The following is a 26090-nucleotide window of genomic DNA, read 5'->3' as shown; positions in this document are numbered from 1 at the left end:
AGACGAATAAATATATTTATAAGCATGCTGCTACCGTTTTTTCGTGTAACTGTGGAATACTTCTGGCCTGACGTGATCAATAGTAATCGGCCACTTTGACCTCCAATAACTCATGTACTAATCAAGTTACATGCCTGTAATTCATACCAATTTAGATTTACACTAATAACTTTTTAAAGACACGTCGATAGACAAAATCGGATGAACCGTTTAGATTTTTGAAATTCGCGGCTGGGTGTTACTTGTATAATTTACAGTCAGATACTAAACTTTAATAAAGATATTGAAAATCTGGATACACAATAAGAATCTTCGTGCAAATAATGGTAATGTACATGTTTCTTTTTAAGGTATCGTGATTCCTCTGGCTATTATTAATTTGTACATGAACTGTGAAATCTCTGCCGTTATGGTTTCACAAAGTCCGCCATCTTTGCCACTCCCGGCATACAAATCTCCTACATTGACACGAAGCCCATTCCTCAACTCAGTGTCCACATGGAATTCCCAGCCGCGCAGTCTGCCTGGACCACGCGCTGGGGCTACCCCTCCTGCTCCGGCTAATGTTCGGCACCATGCGGTTGCTGAGGAACTCTGGCTTGCCGAGCGCCCCGTGCGGCCACGCCAACTCCCAACTTAGAATATTTTCAGAGCGCCACAACTCGCCTGTTACCTCACAAGGAGACAGACAACAAACTGCGGTCGCTCAAATCGACCACAAAGGCTGGGTGCACTTCATGTCAACCTCACCCATGGATGGAGGTTCTGCTTAACAGCCTGTGCATCGGGCATAGCCCTATAATACGTGGCTTTCTCCTCCAGCAGGAGGATCTACCACTCTGTGGAGTTTGTGGCGTGCGGCTTTCAGTTCAGCATATTGTGGCTGCGTTTGTCCTACACAGTGATATTAGGGCAGCCCTCAGTTTTGATGGAGATCTGCCCATCATCCTCGCAGATACCGACTCCAGTGTTATAAGGGTGGTGAAATTTTGTGAACTGTCAGGTCTCGTCCCTAAATTGGTGGGTAAGGGCGGTAGATATTAATACATCATAAACTGCTCCGCATATGGGGACATCCTTAGTCCTCTCCCATCAGATTTGCATGGTAACGTTTCGTCGGGACGCTGATGGACATGTCGAGCGCCCCTCAGCAATAATAATAATAATAATAATAATAATAATAATAATAATAATAATAATAATAATAATAATAATAATAATGATCGCAATACAGGATCAAACAATAAACACCAGATATTACAGCAAGCATATTATTAAAGATCCCAACACCACAACAGATAAATGCAGACTTTGCAAACAACAAATAGAAACAGTAGATCACATCACAAGCGGATGTACAATACTAGCAAATACAGAATACCCCAGAAGACATGACAATGTAGCAAAAATAATACATCAACAACTTGCCATAAAACATAAACTAATAAAACAACACGTTCCCACATACAAGTACACACCACAAAATGTACTGGAGAATGATGAATACAAATTATACTGGAACAGAACGATTATAACAGATAAAACAACACCACATAACAAACCTGACATCATACTCACCAATAAAAAGAAGAAATTAACACAACTAATTGAAATATCCATACCCAACACAACAAATATACAGAAGAAAACAGGGGAAAAAATTGAAAAATACATCCAACTGGCTGAGGAAGTCAAGGACATGTGGCATCAGGATAAAGTCGACATTATCCCAATTATACTATCAACTACAGGTGTCATACCTCACAATATTCACCAGTACATCAATGCAATACAGCTACATCCAAACATATATATACAATTACAAAAATCTGTAATTATTGATACTTGTTCAATTACCCGAAAGTTCCTAAATGCAATATAACATATACCATACAGTTACAAGGAAGTCACGCTTGACCGAGGTCCGCGTCACGTTCCATTTTTAACCAGACTTAAGTCTGAGGAAAAGAAAGTCAATAATAATAATAATCCCCGTGGAGGCCCGGGAGAAGAATAGGCCTCCGGTATGTTCTGCCAGTCGTAAAAGGCGACGAAAAGAACAAACCACTAATAGGGCTAACCCTCCTTTTAGTGTGATTACTTGGTTCAGGACAGAACTAAAGAAGCCTCGGACAAGTGCCGTCATGGTCGGGGACGACGCTTGAACCCTATGCCCGCCCACAATGGTAACGACACTGCTAGCCAACTGGAAAAGGATTTAAATCCGAATAGAGGTGTTTTGCAGGATATGCTTCCTGCAACCACCCTAGAAGGAAAACAAAGACAGAGGATGAGATGGTCAGATGAAGTTAATCGACACCTCATGTTCTGTTATTACCAAGCAACAAACCTAGGAACCAACACAACTGGATACAGATCACAAGTATACACAACATTTATTACCAGATACCCGGAATTAAAATTTTTAACAGAACAACGACTAGCTGATCAGATCCGTGTAATAATCAAAAATAACAGGATACCCCAGTCAGAATTAGAAAACATCAAACAACAAGTACAACAAATACTGGAACAAAATAATGTGCAATCAGAAGAGGAAGAAAACACAGTAATGGACTCAAACATCCCAGAGCAAACAAACAATGACCAACACGCATCAATTAAACAATCAGAGGAAAACGAAATCTTAAGACAGCCACCAGAACAAGCACAAATAGAACACGAAGAGAGACACGTGTTAGATATAGAAGAGAAATTTCAGCTGACATATATAGAATACAAAGACACAAATACAGACATTAGACCATTCTTGCATAGACTGACAAATAACCCACAAGTCGAAACAACAATAAAAACTATCAACACAATCATACACAACAAAATAAATGAAAACACAACTATGGAAGAGTTACAACTACTGGTTTATATAGGAGCACTCACTACACTAAATATACACACTAGGCAGAGATCAGAACAAACCAACACACAGAAGAAACCCACAAAACCAGCATGGCAACACAGGTTACAGATCAGAATAGAAAAACTGAGAAGACATCGGACAGTTAACACAATTTATAAGAAATGAAATATCAGACAAAAAACGAAAAAGGTTAGGTAAAATCTCACAACAAGAAGCAATAGAGCAATTAGATGAAAAAAAGCAGAAATTGCAAGCATTGGCCAAACGACTTAGAAGATACAAAAAAAGTGAAAATAGAAGGAAACAAAACCAAACATTCAACACAAACCAAAAGAGATTTTACCAAACAATGGATAACACACACATCAAAATAGACAATCCACCAAACATAACAGACATGGAACACTTCTGGAGCAACATATGGTCAAACCCGGTACAACATAACAGGCATGCACGGTGGATACAAGCAGAAACAGACACATACAAGATGATACCACAAATGCCTGAAGTGATAATTTTGCAACATGAAGTCACCCGAGCAATTAATTCTACACATAGTTGGAAAGCCCCTGGAAATGATATAAAATAGCAAATTACTGGCTAAAGGAGTTCACCTCCTCACATTCACATCTAACTAAATTATTTAAGTTACATTGCAGACCCATACACATTGCCTGATACACTTGCACATGGAATAACCTGTCTGAAACCTAAAGATCAAGCAGACACAGCAAACCCAGCTAAATATCGCCCCATAACATGCCTACCAACAATATACAAAATATTAACTTCAGTCATCACACAGAAATTAATGACACATACAACACAGAACAAAATTATAAATGAAGAACAAAAAGGCTGCAGCAAAGGAGCACGAGGATGTAAAGAGCAACTGATAATAAATACAGAGGTGACATATCAAGCTAAAACTAAACAAAGGTCCCTACACTACGCATACATTGATTACCAAAAAGCCTTTGATAGTGTACCCCACTCATGGTTACTACAGATATTGGAAATATACAAAGTAGATCCTAAATTGATACAGTTTCTAAACATAGTAATGAAAAACTGGAAAACCCCACTTAATACCCAAACAAATTCAGATAACATCACATCACAGCCAATACAGATTAAGCGTGGAATATACCAAGGAGACTCATTAAGTCCCTTCTGGTTCTGTCTTGCTCTGAACCCACTATCCAACATGCTAAATAATACAAATTATGGATACAATATTACTGGAACATACCCACACAAAATCACACATTTGCTATACATGGATGATCTAAAACTACTGGCAGCAACAAATCAACAACTCAACCAATTACTAAAGATAACAGAAGTATTCAGCAATGATATAAATATGGCTTTTGGAACAGACAAATGTAAGAAAAATAGCATAGTCAAGGGAAAACACACTAAACAAGAAGATTACATATCGGATAACCACAGCAATTGCATAGAAGCGATGGAAAAAACAGATGCCTATAAATATCTAGGATACAGACAAAAAATAGGAATAGATAATACAAATATTAAAGAAGAACTAAAAGAAAAATATAGACAAAGACTAACAAAAATACTGAAAACAGAATTGACAGCAAGAAACAAGACAAAAGCTATAAATACTTCCGCTATACCAATATTGACCTACTCATTTGGAGTAGTGAAATGGAGTAACACAGACCTAGAAGCACTCAATACACTTACACGTTCACAATGCCACAAATATAGAATACATCACATACATTCAGCAACAGAAAGATTCACATTAAGCAGAAAGGAAGGAGGAAGGGGATTTATCGACATGAAAAACCTACATTATGGACAGGTAGACAATTTAAGAAAATTCTTTCTAGAACGAGCAGAAACTAGCAAAATACACAAAGCAATCACTCATATAAATACATCAGCTACACCATTGCAATTTCATAACCACTTCTACAACCCTTTAGATCACATAACATCAACAGATACAAAGAAAGTAAATTGGAAAAAGAAAACACTACATGGCAAGCACCCGTATCATTTAACACAGCCACACACAGATCAAGACGCATCCAACACATGGCTAAGAAAAGGCAATATATACAGCGAGACGGAAGGATTCATGATTGCAATACAGGATCAAACAATAAACACCAGATATTACAGCAAGCATATTATTAAAGATCCCAATACCACAACAGATAAATGCAGACTTTGCAGACAACAAATAGAAACAGTAGATCACATCACAAGCGGATGCACAATACTAGCAAATACAGAATACCCCAGAAGACATGACAATGTAGCAAAAATAATACATCAACTACTAGCCATAAAACATAAACTAATAAAACAACATGTTCCCACATACAAGTATGCACCACAAAATGTACTGGAGAATGATGAATACAAATTATACTGGAACAGAACCATTATAACAGATAAAACAACACTACATAACAAACCTGACATCATACTCGCCAATAAAAAGAAGAAATTAACACAACTAATTGAAATATCCATACCCAACACAACAAATATACAGAAGAAAACAGGAGAAAAAATTGAAAAATACATCCAACTGGCTGAGGAAGTCAAGGACATGTGGCATCAGGATAAAGTCGACATTATACCAATTATACTATCAACTACAGGAGTCATACCTCACAATATCCACCAGTACATCAAGGCAATACAGCTACATCCAAACATATATGCAACTACAGAAATCTGTAATTATTGATACATGTTCAATTACCCGAAAGTTCCTAAATGCAGTGTAACATATACCATACAGTTAAAAGGAAGTCACGCTTGATCAAGGTTCGCGTCACTTTCCATTTTTAACTAGATGTAACGTCTGAGAAAGGAAAGAAATAATAATAATAAACCCCGTGGAGGCCCGGGAAAAGAATAGGCCTCCGGTACGTTCTGCCAGTCGTAAAAGGCAATGAAGAGAACAAACCACTAATAGGGCTAACCCCCTTTTAGTGTGATTAGTTGGTTGAGGACAGAACTTATGAAGCCTCGGACAAGGGCTGTCATGGTCGGGGACGACACTTGAACCCTATGTCCATCCACAATGGTAATGACACTGCTAGCCACACGGAAAATGATTTAAATCCAAATAGAAGTGTTTTGTGGGATATGCTTCCTGCAACCACTCTAGAAGGAAAACAAAGGCAGAGGATGAGATGGTCAGATGAAGTTAACTGACACCTCATGTTCTGTTATTACCAAGCAACAAACTTAGGAACCAACACAACTGGATACAGATTACAAGTATACACAACATTTATTACCAGATACCCGGAATTAAAATTTTTAACAGAACAACGACTAGCTGATCAGATCCGTGTAATAATCAAAAATAACAGGATACCCCAGTCAGAATTAGAAAACATCAAACAACAAGTACAACAAATACTGGAACAAAATAATGTGCAATCAGAAGAGGAAGAAAACACAGTAATGGACTCAAACATCCCAGAGCAAACAAACAATGACCAACACGCATCAATTAAACAATCAGAGGAAAACGAAATCTTAAGACAGCCACCAGAACAAGCACAAATAGAACACGAAGTGACACACAAGTTAGATATAGAAGAAAAATTTCAGCTGACACATATAGAATACGAAGACACAAATACAGACATTAGACTATTCTTGCATAGACCACCAAATAACCTAAAAGTCGAAACAACAATAACAACTATCAACACATTCATACACAACAAAATAAATGAAAACACAACTATGGAAGAGTTACAACTACTGGTTTATATAGGAGCACTCACTACACTAAATATACACACTAGGCAGAGATCAGAACCAACCAACACACAGAAGAAACACACAAAACCAGCATGGCAACACAGGCTACAGATCAGAATAGAAAAACTGAGAAAAGGCATCGGGCAGATAAACAATTTATAAGAAATGAAATATCAGACAAAAAACGAAAAAGGTTAGGTAAAATCTCACAACAAGAAGCGATAGAGCAATTAGATGAAAAAAAGCAGAAATTACAAGCATTGGCCAAACGACTTAGAAGATACAAAAAAGTTAAAATAGAAGGAAACATAACCAAACATTCAACACAAACCAAAAGAAATTTTATCAGACAATAGATAACACACACATTAAAATAGACAATCCACCAAACATAACAGACATGGAACGCTTCTGGAGCAACATATGGTTAAACCCGGTACAACATAAGACATGCACGGTGGATACAAGCAGAAACAAACACATATAAGATGATACCACAAATGCCTGAAGTGATAAATTTGCAACATGAAGTCACCCGAGCAATTAATTCTACGCACAATTGGAAAGCCCCTGGAAAAGATAAAATAGCAAATTTCTGGCTAAAGAAGTTCACCTCAATACATTCACATCTAACTAAATTATTTAACAGTTACAGACACAGCGTCTGAGAAAGGGAAGATATGATATTATTATTATGATGTTGATGATGATGCTACGATCCGAGGATGTGTGTATCGATAGTATTTCCCTTGCCATCTCGCACAGAAGGCACTGATTCCGCCTTGCCGCTAGCATACTTTACGTACGACCAGAATATCTGTGGATTTTCTGCCAGGATCTATGACAAAGTTTCATTGTGGAAACTATTATAAGCATCTCACATCCAAGTCTGCGCTAAATTTCGAGTATTTTAAAAGATCGCCAATCTTCGTGATTTTGATATCTTTCAAATTTGGCATTTTTCGTTACTGTTACTGTAGCAGTGTTCTTATGTTTTGTGTAGCATGGGGTGTTCGCCTCCATCGTTCATTAATTTGTTATAAATCTCTAAATTGTTGTCGATACTGAATCAAGCCACATCTGGTCTACACTTGCATTGTTATTTAGGAAGGAGTGGAGATTGCCTCTCAGGAAGGCGTCAAGCGAATTTTTGTCTTTATTCAATGCTATATTTTTCATTTATTTTTGAAGGGTTTGGGTGTTAAGGTAATCTGTCTCGCTACGACAGACTTGTGTTCTCTAATCCCTGTATCCGTTTTGATGCTCGTTGTTTCAGGATTATTTGTAGCTAAGAGGCCAAATGTGTTCACAGACCGTTATCTCCATAGTATCATTCTGTACAGCTGACTGCAATTAAAATAACGATCTGGATTAACAAGAGATCGAGATTAATGGGCTATATAAAACATGTTATATTTAGTTTTAGTGTGTGTTAATTTCTGTAGTTGCATATCACAACGCGGTGATTCATAGTACACAGAACGTGCGGTTCAACAAACTATTGTGTGTTAACCTACATTCCTCTGAATGAATGTGTGTCACACAGTAAGCCTGCCAGGGATGGTTCGCTGCCACAGAAACAGTTCCTGGCCCGAGAGTCGGTGCTCACGGAGATGCTCAAAGTACGGCACTTTCGCACCGTCTACAACATCTTCATCGCTACGCTGCTCATGCTCTTCCTGCAAACAGCAGTCTACGATTTTGTCATCGAAGGGCGGTAAGTAGACACAGCACACACATTTATACAAAAATGAAACTAAATGTTTTCACTAGTATGGACTAGGCCTATTGTAAAACTTTGATATATCGATACATCGATACATCGACATATTTTTTCAACAGTTATCGGTATATATCGGCGATAATATTTCGCGAAATATATCGATGTCAGAATGGCAATGTCGAGTGCCGATATTTTTATTTTATATTTTTTCACGGTTTCCGATAAATATGTAAAAAGTTGTTCTATTGTAATTGTAGCAGAACATAATTTTACTTTGACTGTGTGAAGCAGTCCTAATACTATTAGAGCTTTCATCGAGCCCGATATTTCTCTCAGACTGAGTGAAGGAAGTATGGCACAAAAGAAGTCCGATTGCCCTCGGGGGTTGCGGCGTGAATAGAATAACAAGATTTCCTATATCAAGAAACAGCACGCCAGCTGCGTTAAAAAAACAAAAGTGTAAATGCAAAGACTAGTCTTTACCATGGGCGGAAACGTGAGGGGGAAATGCTGACGTAATCGGCGCTCGGTGCTATCAATAGAAATTGCAATTTTTAGCTTCACCGCCCAATTTTTGACACAACTGCTATGTCCCTGCCGTTGGGAAAAATGAAAAAAAGTGACTTACTTTTGAATGCATTACGGGAATAGCAGTGATCAATGTCTTATAAATAATTAATATTAAAATAAGTCTTGATCACAATTTATTTAACAAGGTGACCGGTTTCAACCACTACTGTGGTCATCTTCAGACCATTGAGTAGGAACCTCTTTCTGTTGGAGAATCACTACTAACAGAAAGAGGTTCCTACTCAATGGTCTGAAGATGACCACAATAGTGGTTGAAACCGGTCACCTTGTTAAATAAATTGTGATCAAGACTGTTTTTAATATTAATTATAAAAAAAGAAGTCGACATGAAGGGTTCCGGACAAATCAGATATGTGACGAAGCAGAACGACTGATTTGTCGGACACCTTGCTTATATTGTGCCACTTACATGCAGTTACCATTGTTAGCAAAGTGGTTGTCGCCAAGCAAGAATGTGCATAGTTTTTCTTTCAATTTTTGCACTGAGGGTGATAGAAAGGCTGCTAGCTTATTGATGCACAGAAGATGTAATGGTAAATCGATACTTAAATGTACAGCTCTAACTCTGGCAGTATATTTACGCTGTGGAGCCGATATTTTTATAGGCAGGTACGTAAATATTTTTTTCGTCGATATGTCAATATTTTTCCTCGATATATAATTTTTCCTCCATATATAGAGCCGATATCGATTTCTTAAAAATACAGATATATTGGATTCCAGATATTTTTAAAAATATAAACAGACCTAGTATGGACCTCTGGTTCCCTTTTTCCATAAACCGATCTCTTTTACGCTCTTGATCATCTCGTTACATAGTTTCTGGTGTACAGTAGACTTGTTCAGATTTTGCGCACAATGTGTATTTAGGAGACCGTCGCGCTCTTCTCTAGGTTCTGAGAGCTGTCATACGGTTTCTCGCCGCCTGGACGCAAACGACTGAGCTATTGTTGGTGTGCGCAACCGTTTTTAGCTAAATTAAGACTTCAGACTCCAGCTACTTGTAACAACGTCCAACCGACATCAAATTACATTATCCAGCTCCTGCACGGCGACGATTGACCATCTCAGCTCAAGGAAAGTTTTGAGGTGGAACAAAACTTGGAATGTACTCTACGCATCGTGTCAGAATACAACCAGGAAAATTCCATCAAAACAAATCCCTCAAATTCATAAATTAGGGCTTTCCACATACAGTTCTGACGTCAGCGTGGGGGCGATCTGTAGCATTATGAACAATGAACAAGTTAACAATTGCCAAGATCGCTATAATCATCCATTGATACAGATGACTGGTTTCGGCAATTCTCTTTTGCCATCTTCGGAGCTGCAAATGATACCGAAAATGCTACGATACAGCAACAAATATAGGCTAACAGCATACATAATACATCGAAAATTTGCAACACGTGGAATAGCAAGGCGCATATGTTTACATCATTACACGATCTTCTTCAGTACAGTAAGGGGTGCTGTACATGCTGGATCGTGAGTTATACTAGAAGTCGGCACGTCAATTTCAAAATAACAGCTGCGTACACACATATTGTTGCACGGGTCACAAATGCTCACATTCACCACCATTTCTACCGAGCGAGGTGGCGCAGTGGCTAGCACACTGGACTCGCATTCGGGAGGATGACGGTTCAATTCCGCGTCCGGCCATCCTGATTTAGGTTTTCCGTGATTTCCCTAAATCGCTCCAGGCTAATGCCGGGGTGGTTCCTTTGAAAGGGCATGGCCAACTTCCTTCCCTAATCCGATCAGACCGATGACCTCGCTGTCTGGTCTTCTCTTCCAAACAACACAACCCACCACCATTTGAAAACTGCCAGATCCCATCGTAAACAATCTTAGTGGTGCGTAAGTACATCAGTTTGCGCATTGATGGTAGAGATAGATATCATCTAACACTAGTTTAAGACATATATCTGTTATTTCCTATAACTGCATGTGCCTAAATTATTATCTAACATATAAGCCAAGTTAGCATACTATATTTTTTAAAAAATCGTCTGAAAAACATGTGCAACATCCATAAAACGTAATTTATATGTAAACCTTTTTATACCGTTCTAAAAAAAATTAGAAACTTTTCATGAACATTCTTAGCAATTCTTTATCGAATTTTCCTTTACATAAAATCACGACCAATACAAAATCCTATGACCATCTAAAAACTCTGAGCATATGGTATCATATGTAGGGTAATAGTAATACTTCAAGGGATTGCTCGATATCTACATGCACGTACATGATATTTCATCAAGAATACCTTCAAGGTAGGTGTACCAACAATGGAGCTATTTAATGTTTGTACTTTCGTTGTTAATTACGATATTTACGCTAGTTTTTCAAGGAAAACACTTCACTTGAGAGCTAGGTGAACACTCTTCCAATGTTAAATGCGCCATTGTACAATTATTACACCATGTGGCATTGCAATCGCTCTTCATCAAAGTCCATGATCTAGGATTACCAGCTCACTCTTACATACACCTTTTATAGAACGATATTGTACTTAGACGGCTAATGCCAAAATGTCAACATGTACTGGAATATGAGCAGTGTCTAAATCATAATTTTAAAAATATTTTTACAACAAATCTATAAGGCAACTTATCATACAGAATAACATTGTATACCAATCTTCCTCTCAAAAGTTTCTAGGAATATTTATAAAATTATTTTTAATCATTATTAGTAGCAAACTACATAAAATGAAATTAAAATTACAAAACTTTCTTGTCTTAATGCCATAAGTGAGCTAGTTTTATTATATTTTTAAATACTCGAAATCAAAGGTGCAATAAATACATTAGATTCTTTTCATCTGGAAAGTATACTCTGTACTTATTTACCAATGGAGCTACAATCAATAATTTGCTTTTTTGTTAGCAGACATGCTATTTGTACTAGCTTGTATACATCATCTCGTTCTAAGTCTAGGTGCAAGCTCGTTACCGATGTCTACCTGCAATTTTGTCACCTGATGTTCAGGTTAAATCATTGTTTTCCATAATCAGCGCACAGTTACAAGCCCCTTTAGATTACAAATTCTCGTCAAATAACTCGTGACCTAATTTTGCTATTGATTGATAGATATATGTGTAATTAATATTCACAGGTATTCTCTCGGGATGACCATCAATGTGCGAGCGTGTACATCATCCTAATTTCAATCTATCCCGAAGTACTTGGAATCAACGACAAAAATTACGTATGGGACTATAAATAGACGAATTCTTTTCCATTTTTTGACATGTCATGTGGAACTGCAATAGTTATTTTCGATCCAGTCATCAATCTAACAAACGTTCATTGCCTCTTAATGTGACGCATAGAGGTGATTACTTAAAACAACGCGTCGTGTGACACACAGCTGAAATTTCGACACCCGACATGCTCTTCCATGTACAACGTTCTCTCTCGATGTCTAGGTATATTCGTTTCTTTGTATGATTTGCGCTTAAAATTATAAACCCATCTCGTATGGTAACAACTGATCTCGTATTGCTAACCCTTCATACACATCTGTTGTAGTATCGTTACTGTTTTCACGTGATACTCTTTAGATGATTAATATAAAATGTGCTATCATGAAATACTGTATGGCTTATGGTTACAATATTCTTTCAACACCTCATGATATATTAATAGTCATTACTATAAGACATAAAGGATACATGTAAAAGTCATACGACCGAAACCAAAATACGAAATTTTTGAGAAAATCAGATTGTAAGCTGCACAATTTTAGATCGCAGTCAGTAGGAACTCTACCACACACTAAACATTGTTATTACAGATTTTAATTTAATACCTTCTATAACATGTGTATATATGGTATTTCTTGTGAAGGCTAGGTAGCTGTTATCGTAGCACTGAGCACATTGAAACCTGAAGTCTAGGTAGATCAAAAAGTATTTCTCCTATCACAAGTAACGATTAAAAATGAAAGAAGTCAAAGAATCTAATGACATGCTACGTCTAAACGTGCATAGTTAAAGTTATCGTCGGTTTAAAGACGCGCTTGGACCTCATCAAGAACAGTAAGAAAGTTTGACCAGCTCATCGTTCAACAAACGTTACGGATGACGCCTTAGATTGCCATTTACCTGCAAAATCTCTGAAATATTCATCCTCCTCCATTCAGAGGCTTTATGTAAGACTTAAGTGTTGTGCCTTACGTTTGTAATATTTTGTCACGCAGGTGATCTCCGGGGAAACATTCGTCGCTAGCACTGTTTCCCCAACATAAAATTCTTGGTACTCGCCACAATCTTACGTACTCCAGTCTTTCTATATTTGTGTAAGTCTTTCTCAATATTATGTCTCAAGTTTTATTTTACTGTGTTAGCAGTATTAAAAGCAAGCTTTTTAAAAATAATTGCCGTTCTGTTCTATCTGAAACTTTTCTATGTGCAATAGTAACAAATGTGTATAAAATTTTGATTTTAAATAGTTTGTTCTACAGTGCTATTACTTGAATTATTTTTACACTTTTATTAACCTTCCTGTACAGGTTATCTACTAGGACACTACGGTAGTCATTGACCACAGCGAAATAAGCTGGAATACTTTATTACCATGCTACATAGAATTGCAAGATTACCGTTAGAGAAAGTAAATACAGACCGAGAGCTGATGACTCTTACCCAAATCGCTTACTTTAACAGTGATTGCAATCCCACATGATGTAAGAACTGTACACTTGTTATATTAAACACTGAAGAGTGTTTACCTAGATATCAGCGGATCACACTGCACAATGGCGTCAGGTGACGAGATTCCATCTCCACCTCGAGTGATGTGTTGTCTTCCATAAGCTCATGTGAACATAGTAAGTGGCAACAAAAGCACAAACATTAAGTGGCTCCATTGTTAAGACATACTTTGAATGTATTCCTGATGAAGTGTCGTGTCTGTGCTTGTGGATATCGAGCTACTCCTTGACATATCAAAATCAACCTACATGTGATACCATTAGCTGTACATATAGAGCTTTTAAGTGATTGTAGTTCGTCCTATTGGTTGTGACTTTGTATAAAAGAACATTTGGTGAATTCATAAGACTGCTTAAGGAATGTTTCAAAAATTTTTTTTACAGATCTAAGATATTTATGTATAAACTGAGTTTTATGGAAGTTGCACGTGGTTTTACAGACGATTTTTTAAAAATGTTTGATGCTGATTTGGCTTACATGTTACAATAGTTTTAGTCTTACGTAGTTATATGAAATAGTAGCTCTATGCCTTAATCTAATGTTAGATGGTATTATCAATTTGTACTACCACTGCGCCGTCTGATGTACTTACGTACCACTACGAACGTTTACGATGGGATCTGTCAGTTGTGAAATGGTGGTAATGTGATTATTTGTAATAGGTGTGTACGTAGCTGTTACTTTAAAACTGACATGCCCACTTGTAGTATAGCTCACGATGCCAACATGTGTAGCACCACTTACTGTGCTCAAGGAGAAGACACTGTAATGGTGTAAACATAGGTACGTTGCTAGTCCATGTATTGCAAATTTTGGATATAATTGTGTATGCTGTTAGCCTACGTTGGTTGCTGTATCCTAGCATTTTCGGTCTCATCTTTTGAAGATCTGAACAAGAGAACTGCCGAAACCGGTCAAGCAGTATATTGCTGCCTCCTACGTATATCTCGGGAAGAGACCATGAGGATAAAATTGGAGAGATTAGAGCCCGCATAGAGGCATACCGACAATCTTTCTTTCCACGAACAATACGAGACTGGAATAGAACAGAGAGAGGTACTCAAGGTACCCTCCGCCACACACCGTCGGGTGGCTTGCATAGTATGGATGTAGATGTAAATCTATATGAATAAATGTTTTAGCGGTCTTGGCAGTTATGTTATTTCTATCTATGCCCAAAACAAGCAGACTTACAGGTGGATGTATCATGCAGTGACGTCACCTTGGAACACGCGAATAAACTGACATGCCTGGACCTGTTAGCGACGTACAAACATCACTGGGAGAAGACTGTCATAAAGACCCACCAAGAAATAATAAGAGATAACTGGCTAACAGTAAACGCTGAACCTGACCAAAGGTCCTGGTAACTACTGTCGGGGTACTGTGTTTCTTCACAGAAAAACTACGCTTGCCCGCTGTGATTAAGATCTAAATTTGTCAAAACAGTCAACTTACCTTTTAGCGGAACTAACAGCTTGCATGAAACCCGCGCCATTCGTTGAACGAGGCAGAGGAGCCGGATTTACGGACATGAGTTCTCGAAGAGCTGGTCGCAGACACGCTGAGAGACTTAAGAATACCTTCTGTGATGTTACACCTTATTTGGATAGTCCTGTGAACTTGCGAGACTTAAGACCCGTAAGAGATTCTTGAACAAAGATCGTACCGAAAACTACCTGGAGACGCCCAGCGCAAAGAACTTGACAGGGATGTTTCGGAGAAGTGTTAACTGCCTCAGAGAAGTGTTAACTGCCTCAGAACAGGTGTAAGACCAGTGAAGGCAAACCCAATCAGGTAAGGTCTTACAGATGTGGCGAGAGACGCAGTTGTAGCGAATATCGGGATAAGGAAAGTCTCCTGATTCAACTGTCCCTTTAAAACTACCCTCTAAGAGTTACGACAGGGAAGCAAGAAGGCATTGGACTAGACCCAATTTTGGGCTGAAAAATGTCTATCTCTGAACACAAAAAAGCAACATGAATTCAGTGTCCGCATTATTTCGTGAAATACACTTTCTCTCGGAGTTTATCAGACCTGCTGGGTGAGACGGCTGGAGGCATCTTAAATAACAGGAACACTAATAGATGTTTCAAAGGAATGGGTACTCAAATCGGCAATATGAACGGGCGTTGCAGATATCCGCAACAGCTGACGAAGAGGATTAGATTGCGAAAGGGAGGCAAAGAATCATCTGCCCTACGCTGGCCGAGAGATACGTAGACGTCTACGGGAATAGGATACTACCATGCATTTCGCTCAAGTTAAGCAAGATAAAATATCTTCTTTGTTAAGTGAGCGACATGGGAATGTGGGATGTCTTATGTGACAGAAGGCTACCAGAACGATCGCAGAGAGGTGCAATGAATATTAGCAACACATCCCAGTAAAACGACCAAGCAAACCAGCTGTCATAGGGCACAATTATGAAATTAAATAAAACTCTATCGTGGTGCAAATGCCAAGTTTGTGGAACAGTATATCATCGATCAAAATAAAGATTCCGGCAAACCTAGTAATAATACTACTACAATGAGTTTGAGTTTAGAACAATTATACTGCAATATTTTATGTGGTCACTGTTACACAGGTTTCTGAGCCGTGCAGCCGGCCGGGGTGGCCGAGCGGTTCTAGGCGCTACAGTCTGGAACCGTGCGACCGCTACGGTCCCAGGATCGAATCCTGCCTCGAGCAATGGATGTGTATGATGTCTTTACGTTAGTTAGGTTTAAGTAGTTCTAAGTTCTAGTGGACTGATGACCTCAGATGTTGAGTCCCATAGTGCTCAGAGCCATTGGAAAAAATGGTTCAAATTCCAAATATAAAGGTTTCTGCAGAGGATTACTGATAAACAGATATTGTGTACCGAGACTGTTAAATATTCACTCAGAACAAGAGTCTGTAAATAATGCATATCTGTTCCAGCAATACTTAAAGGGTCATGTTCAATTAAGTAAAAAGAACATCAATCAGTACTGTTCACATTGGTCACTCCTATGGAGATCTATCGACATCGTCTTTGCGTTGAATCTGATGAGTCGACTCCATCAGTACTGTAATTGTTTCCTGCAAAATTTCTGGTAAGACAGTACGTGAAGTAGGGGAATTTGTCCGAGTGCCACACAGTAATCACAAAGTAGATAATGTCAGTAAATTTCTCAAATTTTGAGCGAAGATAATTATAGAAAGTATTGAAATGTGACTGAAAAATCGCTACAATTGTTTGAGCAAGGAAAAACGCCCTTCAGAAATTGTTTCAATGATCACGAGTAGTTTTCAAAGACGGTGGTGGTCCACTTTCCCTAAGCAACATGGGAAATGAGTGACCACCTTTATTTCGAGATTAAGAGAATTGAGTGTTAGAGGAGTGGTGTGTCGTGTACATTGCAGAGTGAAGCTTGGCCTGTCGCTGGTGTGGTGGAACTTTTCCGGGTACCACACGGTAATCACCACGTGGCTCTGCATGCAGGCCGCCACCTGCTGTCTGTACGCCGTCTTCTGCCGCTGGTCTGCGCTGCGGGTCGCTCTGCCTACTAAAGGTCAGTTACCGTAAGTTAAGTGAGCTTAGAAATTCGAGAAAGATTATGTATGGTGGAAATAGCTGTGCAGCCCAAGTCACAGATAGCACTAAGACATATGAATACTTTATTTCCCAGTAGTTACTACGAAAGACCCGTGTTCACGTCAGGCTGTTGGTGGTAGGTATGAAACTCGTGATCCACGGTGCAAGATGTGGGGATGAGGCATACCCAGTAGTCACTAGGGCCTGTGATATCCCAAAACTACCATTCCTGGCGGCCGTGATGTGATGTGCTGTACTATGCTAGTGCCAATCGTATTATTCATCCGTAGGCCACTTCCACAAGATTATGGTACTTCCATCGGGATTACATTTAAAGAACAAGAATAACCATTCATGTTTACAAGAGTTTACAGATCTAGTTAAAGGACGGGACAGGTGGTCTGGTGTCCTTATAGTACAAACCATCCCAGCATTTGCCTAAAGTAATTTTGGAAAGTCACACAAAAACTAAATCACGATTGCCGGTGAAGACTGGAGCCTGCACCCTCCCGAATAAAACGTCATTCTGTTGAAAACATTGCTACCTCATTCGGTTTTGTTCCTACTGTACAATATTGTTTTACGCAAAAGTTACTAAATAATGTAAAAGACTAGTGCTACACTAATCATTCGTTTGTCATTCCCACTCAATGGGAGCACACGCGCACACGCGCACTCGGAAGCGCCCAAGAAACTGGTACAGCGATGAGTATTGAAATACAGAGAAATGTAAACACATAGAAAACAGCACTGCGGTCGGCAACGCCTATGTAAGACAAGAACCGTCTGGCGCAGATCGGTTACTTGTGCTACAATAGCAGGTTATCAAGATTTGAGTGAGTTTGATCGTGATGTTACAGTCGGCGTACGAGCGATTGGACACAGCATCTCCGACGTAGCGATAAAGTGCGGATTTTCCCGTACGACCATTTCACGAGTGAATATCAGGAATCCGGTAAAACATCAAATCTCCGACATAGCTGCGGCCGGAAAAAGATCCTGCAAGAACGGGACCAACGACGGCTTAAGGGAACCGTTCAACATGACAGAAGTGCAACCCTTTCGGAAATTACCGCAGATTTCAGTGCTGGACCATCAACAAGTGTCGGCGTGTGAATCGTTCAACGAAACATCATCGATATGGGCTTTCGGAGCTGAAGGCCCACTCGTTTACCCTTGATGACTGCACGACACAAAGCTTTACGCCTCGCCTGTGCCCGTCAATACAGACATTGGACTGTTGACTGAAAACGTGTTGCCTGGTCGGACGAGCCTCATTTCAACTTTTATCAAGCCAATGGACGTTTACGGGTATGGAGAGAAACTTTTGAATCCATGGACCCTGAATGTCAGCAGGGGACTGTTCAAGCTGGTGGAGGCTCTGTAATGTTGTGGGGTCGTGTGCAATTATATGGGACCCCTGATACGCCTACTCTGATAGGTGACACGTAGGCCTACGTAAGCATCCTGTCTGATGACGTGCATCCATTTATGTCCATTTTGCATTCCGACGGACTTGAGCAATTCCAGCAGAACAGTGCGACACCCCACACTTCCAACATTGGTACAGAGTCGCTCCAAGAACACTCTCCTGAATTTAAACACTTCCGCTAGCCACCAGACTCCACAGACACGAACATTATTGAGCATATCTGGGATGCTTCGCAACGTGCTGTTCAGAAGAGATCTCCATTCCCTTGTACGCTCACGGATTTATGGACAGACCTGCAAGATTCATGGTGTCAATTCCCTCCAGACATTAGTTGAGTCCCTGCCACGTCGTGTTGCGGCACTTTTGCGTGCTCGCGGAGGCCCTACACGATATTAGGCAGGTGTACCAGTTTGTCTCCTCAGTGTAGTATCATAATGTTACACTACACACAGTGTAAGGAGCATAACGGCGATTTCAGGTACCCATTTTGCGTAACGCGACTGCCTATTTGCTAGCGTCAAAAACAGTCATCGCTTCCTATAGCAAGTGAGATGTTGATCTCAGAAAGAGAATGTCTTAGTATTAAACGTAGCGTAACCTTAGGAGTAACTTTTCCATGGAAATAAACAACGTGAAAGTTTTATGGGAAACGTTTCATTATCGCTGTTTTTATTTTTTTTTATGAAACAAGTAGACTGTGTAATGTAATGGTTCACAGTCTAGAATATATTGCTTACTAGGTACTTCTTAAGAGCCTTTTTAATGTTTTTTTAGGAATCTCTTCAATCTCCCTGGGCTATATGTATATTGTACAGTTTTATTCCTTCGTAAGAAATGCTCTGAGATCCATATTTTTCTTTCTTTGTAAGGGAAAGTTCGGTCTAGCTCTTGTTCCATGATCATAGACACAGCTATTTGTGCAATCGTAATATTACTTTTGATGTGTATAGGTGGTGAATGACTGTATCTGCGTGGCGTAGTTAAGTCAGTGTTTTGAACAGATCCTTGCAATGTGCTAGACTATTTTTGGTTATTATTCTTATAGCTGTTTCCTGTGGCTGATAGGGGTGTTAAAATTACGTGCATCTGTTCCCAAGAAATGAATTGCTTAGTTCAGAACCTGGTGTACATATGAATAAAATGTAGCTAAACGTCACTGGCTATTGTACACTGACGACAGAACTAAAAGGGCGTAACGTGCTCGTGACATTTTGTTTCCAAGTATGTTCGTGTCTTCATGCCATTTCAACTGCGAATCAATACACATTCCCAGAAATTTTGTTTGTTCAGCACTATGAGAGGTGCCGTCTATATTGAAGTGTCATTTTCCTCTCTTAAAACTAATTGCATGTTGATCAGTTGATGGGTCAGCTGCTGGCGATGCGGCTAAGGCGTAAGCAAAACTGATTGCCGGACTGCCTCCGAATGTGGCGGAAACCCGGTGGACCTGTCGCTGGAAAGCCCTCTGTTCGATCCTTGGCCCGTCGGTGCTGCGGCTAGATCACCCCAGACAGGCAGTTACCAGGATGACAGTACAGCCATGGTGACTTCAAGGCGAAAGCCCATGTTAAAGCAGACCCCCCTCCCCCCTCCCCGACTAGATGACTCGCCGTCAAGGATCCCCCAACCTGGTTAGGCGTTCCAGACCAATATAATGACTGACTAGTTACCAGTGAATAATGTTCATTTCATAATTTATATACATGTATATTTGTCCAGCGTAGTGCAGAAACTCGACGTGACACGGACTCGACAAGTCGTTGGAAATCCCTTGCAGAAACATTCAGCCATGCTGCGTCTTTAGCCGTCCGTAATTGTGGAAGTGTTAACAGTGCAGGATTACGTGCACGACCTGACTTCTCGATTATGTCCCATAAATGTTCGATGAGACTGAAGTCCAGTGATCTGGATGACCAGATCATTCACTCGAATTGTCCAGAATGTTCGTCAAACCAATCCAAACAACTGTGACCCGGTGTCATGACGCAGTGTCATCCGTAAAAAGTCCATCTTCGGTCGGAAACATGAATGACTGCAAATGTTCTCAAAGTAGCCTTACTTACTCACTGGTCATACCGGACTCGAGAGTCCATTACCACAGCAACATATTTTCGCCATCTGTCCCCGTCTGGGGCTATTTCCGTCCGTTCACCTTCAATACCTAGGCTCCTCAAATCAGCCATCACAATGTCCTCCCATCTACGCCTCGGTCTCCTCACAGGACGTTTTCCTTCTAGATGCCCTACCAGTACTCTGCGCGCTGCCCTGCCCTCATCCATTCGAGCTACATGACCCGCCCACCGCAGCCAACGTGATTTAATAATACTGATTATGTCAGGGCTTGAATAGAGATCGTGAACCTCTTCGTTATGCAGTTTTTGCCACTCTTCGCTAATGTCATCCCTTTTCGCTCCGAAAATTTTCCTCAAAATTTTGTTTTCAAATACTCGAAGCGGCTTTTCATTTTGGACATTGAGAGACCAAGTCTCACACCCATACAGCATAACTGGTAGAATAATAGTTTTGTATATTCTAATCTTTAAATTGCTAGACAATATCCGTGATGAAAGTAATCTATTCAGTGAGAAGTAGCACGCATTTCCCGCCCGCAATCTCTTCTTCAGTTCGGATTCAGTCTCATTTCTCGAAGTGATGTCCACGCCTAAATACTTAAATGTGTTCACTTTTTCAAACTGCATGTCTCCAACTCTTAACAGTTTCTGATCTACTGCTGTTGGCATTCTAGTAGTAACCAGGTATTTAGTTTTGTCTTCACTTATCCTTAGATCTACATCTTCACTAGCCTTGATTAACGCATTCGCATTTGCTGTCACAGATTCTTTCCTATCGCTAATGATGTTTAGATCATATGCATACCCTAATATCTTAATATTTCCATTTAACTCCACACCCTCTGAATTAGCTGCTGCTATTCATACAATATATTCTAGGACTAAATTAAAAAGTAGCAGAGACAGGGCATATCACTGCTTAAGTCCGTTCTTTATTACAAATTCTTCGGACTCCAATTTCCCCACGCGTACTCTACCTTTCGTGTTTTTCAAACTCACTCCTATAAGTCTAACATACTTCTTTGGTATTCCAAGTTCCAAAAGAATTTTGTACAATTTTGATTGCAATACTGAATCATATGATTCTGTAAAATCTATGAAAAGATTATGAACTGGTTTATTGTATTCCCATTTCTTTCCCAAAATTTGACGCAGGGTGAATATTTGGTCTATAGTTGATCTGTTCCTCCGAAAGCCGGCTTGGTAATCCCCACATTTCATCTGCATATGGTGTAAGCCTGCTTAGCAGAATATTCGAGAAAATTTTGGAACGTACTGGTAATAGCCATATCCCTCTAGAATTACTACAATCCATTTTGTCACCTTTCTTAAAAATTGGGATCAGAATCGACTCCTGCCACTCTTCAGCTATCATCTCTGAGGTCAATACTTCAGTTATCACTTTGTGAACTACTTGCAGTCCATTTTTAAGTAATTCTGTAGTTATGCAATCTGATCCTGGTGCTTTATGGTTTCTCAATTTGTTGATTGCATCTTTTACTTCCTTTAACGTTGGCTCAGGTATCTGGGGTTCTGCTGTATGGGTATGTCTGCTCATTTCCTGCTTCCTGGTGTACATTTATTAGATGCTCAAAATACGCCCTCCATTTACTTAATATAGCACTGGGGTCTGTCAGTATTCCCCCAGCATCCCCTCGAAGTGCATTTGTCCTAGCCTTGAAGCCCTTCCTATACCCATTTATGTCTAGGTAAAGTTCCCTCATGTTTTTTGTTTTACTGTTTGTTTCAATTTTTGTAATTTGATTGTTCAAATAATCCCTTTCCCTTGCCCGTAGCCTACGACCAACTTCCCTTCTCAAGTTCAAGAACTCCTCTCGTTTTCTGTCTCCCATTCTATCCCAATCTAATCGCGCTTTTCTCCTTTCCTCTACCAATTTCTTGCATTCCTCATCAAACCACGGTTTCCTCCTGTTCTTTTTAATTTTACCTATTGTGACCTTCGCTGCCTCTTTGATATTATTCCTCACAGTGATCCACTGTTTATTTACATCCCCGTCTTGATCTTCGTGTGTCCTGAGAGCATCAAACCTATTTGAAATTTCTATCATGTACCTTCTTCTAAAGTTTTCATCATTTAACTTGTCAGTGTCGAACCTAACAAGTTCTGCATTGTGACACCTTGATGTTGCTGTAGATAGCCGCTGGTGAACTTTGGCAACTACAAGTAGCCGAACATAACAATTCCTACTTGGTCCAGTTGGACCATAGGACCCAGTCCATTCTATATAGCCACAACCCACACCATTATGGAGCCACCACCAGCTTCCACAGTACGTTGTTGAGAACTTGGAACCATGGCTTTGTGGGCTCTGCGCCGCACTTGAACCATACCATCTGCGCTTAACAATTGAAACAGCGACTCTTCTGACTAGGCCACAGTTTTACAGGCGACTGGGATCCAGCCCATATGATTACGAGATCAGGAAAGGCGCTGTAGGTGATGTTCTGTTACTGAAGGCACTCGCGTCGGTTGGCTGTTGCCATAATCCAGTAACGAAAAATTTCACCGCACTGTTGTAATGGACATGTATGTCCCACATAGATTTTTACAGTCATTTGATGCAGTGTTGCCTGTCTGTTAGTATTGACAACTCTATGCAAACGCCGCTGCTCTCGAGCTTCATGTGAATGCCATCGGCCACTGCAGTGTCCGTGGTGACACAGTGCCGGACATTTGGTATTACCGGCACTCTCTTCACCCTGTGTGTCTCCGAATATTGAATTTCCTTACAGTTTCTGAAATTAAATGCCCCATACGTCTAGCTCCAGCTACCAGTCGGCGTTCAGAGTCTGTTAATTCCCGTCGTGTGGCCGTAATCACGTCGGATACCTTTTCACATGTCTCACCTGAGTACAAAAGATAGCTTCGGCAATGCACTGCCCTTTTATACTTTGTGTACGCGATACTACCGCCATCTGTATATGTGCATATAGCTATTCCATGACTTCCGTCGCCTCTATGCATATTTATATGTATACTACCGAAAATGAAGCTTCTTTTTAATATCTAATCTCTGTGCAGAGAAATGTCTAACAGTTGACATACAGACTTCAAAATGTCACAGCAGCACAAGAAAACAGAATACGAAAATGAAATTGTCACGCTAAGAAGACTACACAGATTACATGCTTTTCGGTCGCAGGGACATAACTGACTCCGCTCTGTGCCCTGTTGTCGTTCGACGGAGCCCATATATTTTGTCATGGCGGATGTGGAATAAACAGGAATTGCAACCCTTCTGTTTGCACTGAACGAGCTTTATACGAATGTGTTTCTCGTCTGAAGCGAGGTCTGTAGTATCGGAGTTTTGCCAGGTGTCATTATTTCTCTTAAGGAGCACATTTGCACTTGCATATACTGCATTACTTAGGATTTTTGAGACGGTCCAGGGCGTCAGAAGAAAACTATGTTTCTTAAAGATCATCCGATCTTGAGAGGCGATCGTTTTTGCCCTTTCGGTGCTAATTAACCACAATAAGTGGGTGAACTCGGCTACTGTACTAAGTGCAAATAACTAGCCTACCACTCCAGCACGCTTCATGTGAAACCAAACTCGGACTTTCCTCACATGACATGCTAAAAGGTATGGATCAACCCAACCAGGTACATGCACTGTTTCATTCATTTCCGAGCAGCATTTGAGTCAGTGCCACAGCTAAGCTTATTGTCAAAAGTACAATCATATGGGTATTGTTGAGGCCACATGGAGTAAGCGTTGCTTCATGCAGTCAAGAATGGCAAAACAGAGGCACGCGGGTTACCGAGGTGTTGCAAAGTAGGCAGGAACAGATAGCCTTGCTGACAGCAGCAGTCTACCAACAGACTGACACAAGGACGTACACACACCCAGCGCCGAGCGATGCCTGGAGAGTGCTGAGTAAGGAGATGTCAGGCCAGCACACTAAGTTACGCTGCAATATACTGCGGGAGTAATAACAAAAAGCTACCATCGAGGGTAAAAACGTTCTCCTGCCAGATGTAAATAGTGGAGTGCAGGCAGCAACAGACAGAAGCCATTAGGAAGCAGTTCGGATCTGAGGACGGACGTGGTCCATGTCCCAATGTTCAATCTTCGTAGGTGACGATTCCAGAAGTCTGTTCCATCTCGCAGGAGTCATCCGTTTGCCGCCAGATGTCAACTTCAGCTCTGGAGGTCGGCCCGAGTTCGGTCGGCACCATGGCTGGCTAACTACAGAGAGAACTTCCAGCAGGACCGGCCGCAGAAAGGTCTTGGTCACAGGCGCCGCCGGAGACTGAGGCCCGGACTTCACGGCAACCCGGCCCCACGGCGCGTGGTCCGTCCATGATGGGACCTCGCGGACATCGCGACTGGCTGCTTCTCAGCCGCCAGTGGAGCTGGTGTCGGCAGCTGACCTCCCGGCGACGCGGCTCCGTGGGCGAGCCGTACTGGGACGCCGAGCGGCGACGAGTTCATCTCAACCACAGGGCATCCTGGCTTCAGCGGAGCACTGGTGGCCTGAGGCTCCCGAGTGCGATCAGCGGCGCGCGTTGCGCGCATTGTCAGAGAACCTACACAGCAGCAGCCAGGCGGAGGGATCCGCAGGGCTGGGCAGCGACGACGAAGAAGAAATTGTAAAGAAAGTTCATTAAATAATTGTAAAACTCCACGCCGTCTCAGTCTTTGGTGCAGCCACTGTCCCTTTTTTTTTTTTTTTTTTTTTTTTTTTTTTGTGATTTTAGGGCGCACAACTTCAATGGTCATTAGCGCCCTGACTACTCTAAAAATGCACCGCGAGGCACAAGTTGACAACAACAACTAAAAGGGAAAACACGCTAAAAGGGACTGACAGGCATAGGATTAAAAAACAACATCAAATGTCCTTAGCGAGGTTTGTCAAATTGATAAAACAAAGAACACGAGCAGCTGCTCGTGGGTCATCCGCTAAAATGGCATCGAAAGTATTAGGCAGGTTAAGATCGAGGCGCAGTTGGTTAAGATCGGGACAGGACATTAAAATGTGTCTAACCGTCAGCAAGTGCCCACATGGGCAGAACGGCGTCGGCGCAGCCGTCAGCAGATGGCGATGGCTGAACCGGCAGTGTCCAATCCTTAACCTTGCTAAAACGACCTCCTCCCGCCGAGAAGGGCGTGAGGAGGACGTCCAAGCCACGGGAAGAGGTTTTAAGGCCCGAAGCTTGTTGTCGGTAAGTGCAGCCCAATCGGCATGCCACAGCGACACAACGCGCCGACAAATGACCCTGCTAAAATCGGACGAAGGGACACAACAAGAAGCTGTCCGAGGCTGGAGGACCGCAGCCTTGGCCGCGGCATCTGCAGCTTCGTTCCCAGG

The 26090-nt window shown here is 40.8% G+C and overlaps 1 protein-coding gene across 1 annotated transcript in view; it reads left to right on the top strand.

The window, feature by feature from the left end:
• LOC126160842 (sterol O-acyltransferase 2-like) overlaps positions 1–26090 on the top strand; it is a 173473-nt gene that overhangs the window by 83099 nt on the left and 64284 nt on the right. Inside the window, exons 3-4 of the mRNA XM_049916933.1 lie at positions 8196–8366; positions 17081–17229. Of these exons, the coding sequence (XP_049772890.1) occupies positions 8196–8366; positions 17081–17229 (320 nt within the window). The remainder of the gene's footprint in view (positions 1–8195; positions 8367–17080; positions 17230–26090) is intronic.

The sequence above is a fragment of the Schistocerca cancellata genome, chromosome 2 (genome assembly GCF_023864275.1).
Source record: "Schistocerca cancellata isolate TAMUIC-IGC-003103 chromosome 2, iqSchCanc2.1, whole genome shotgun sequence".
NCBI classification, from domain to species: Eukaryota; Metazoa; Arthropoda; class Insecta; order Orthoptera; family Acrididae; genus Schistocerca; species Schistocerca cancellata.
This window is presented reverse-complemented; position numbering and strand designations above follow the sequence as displayed.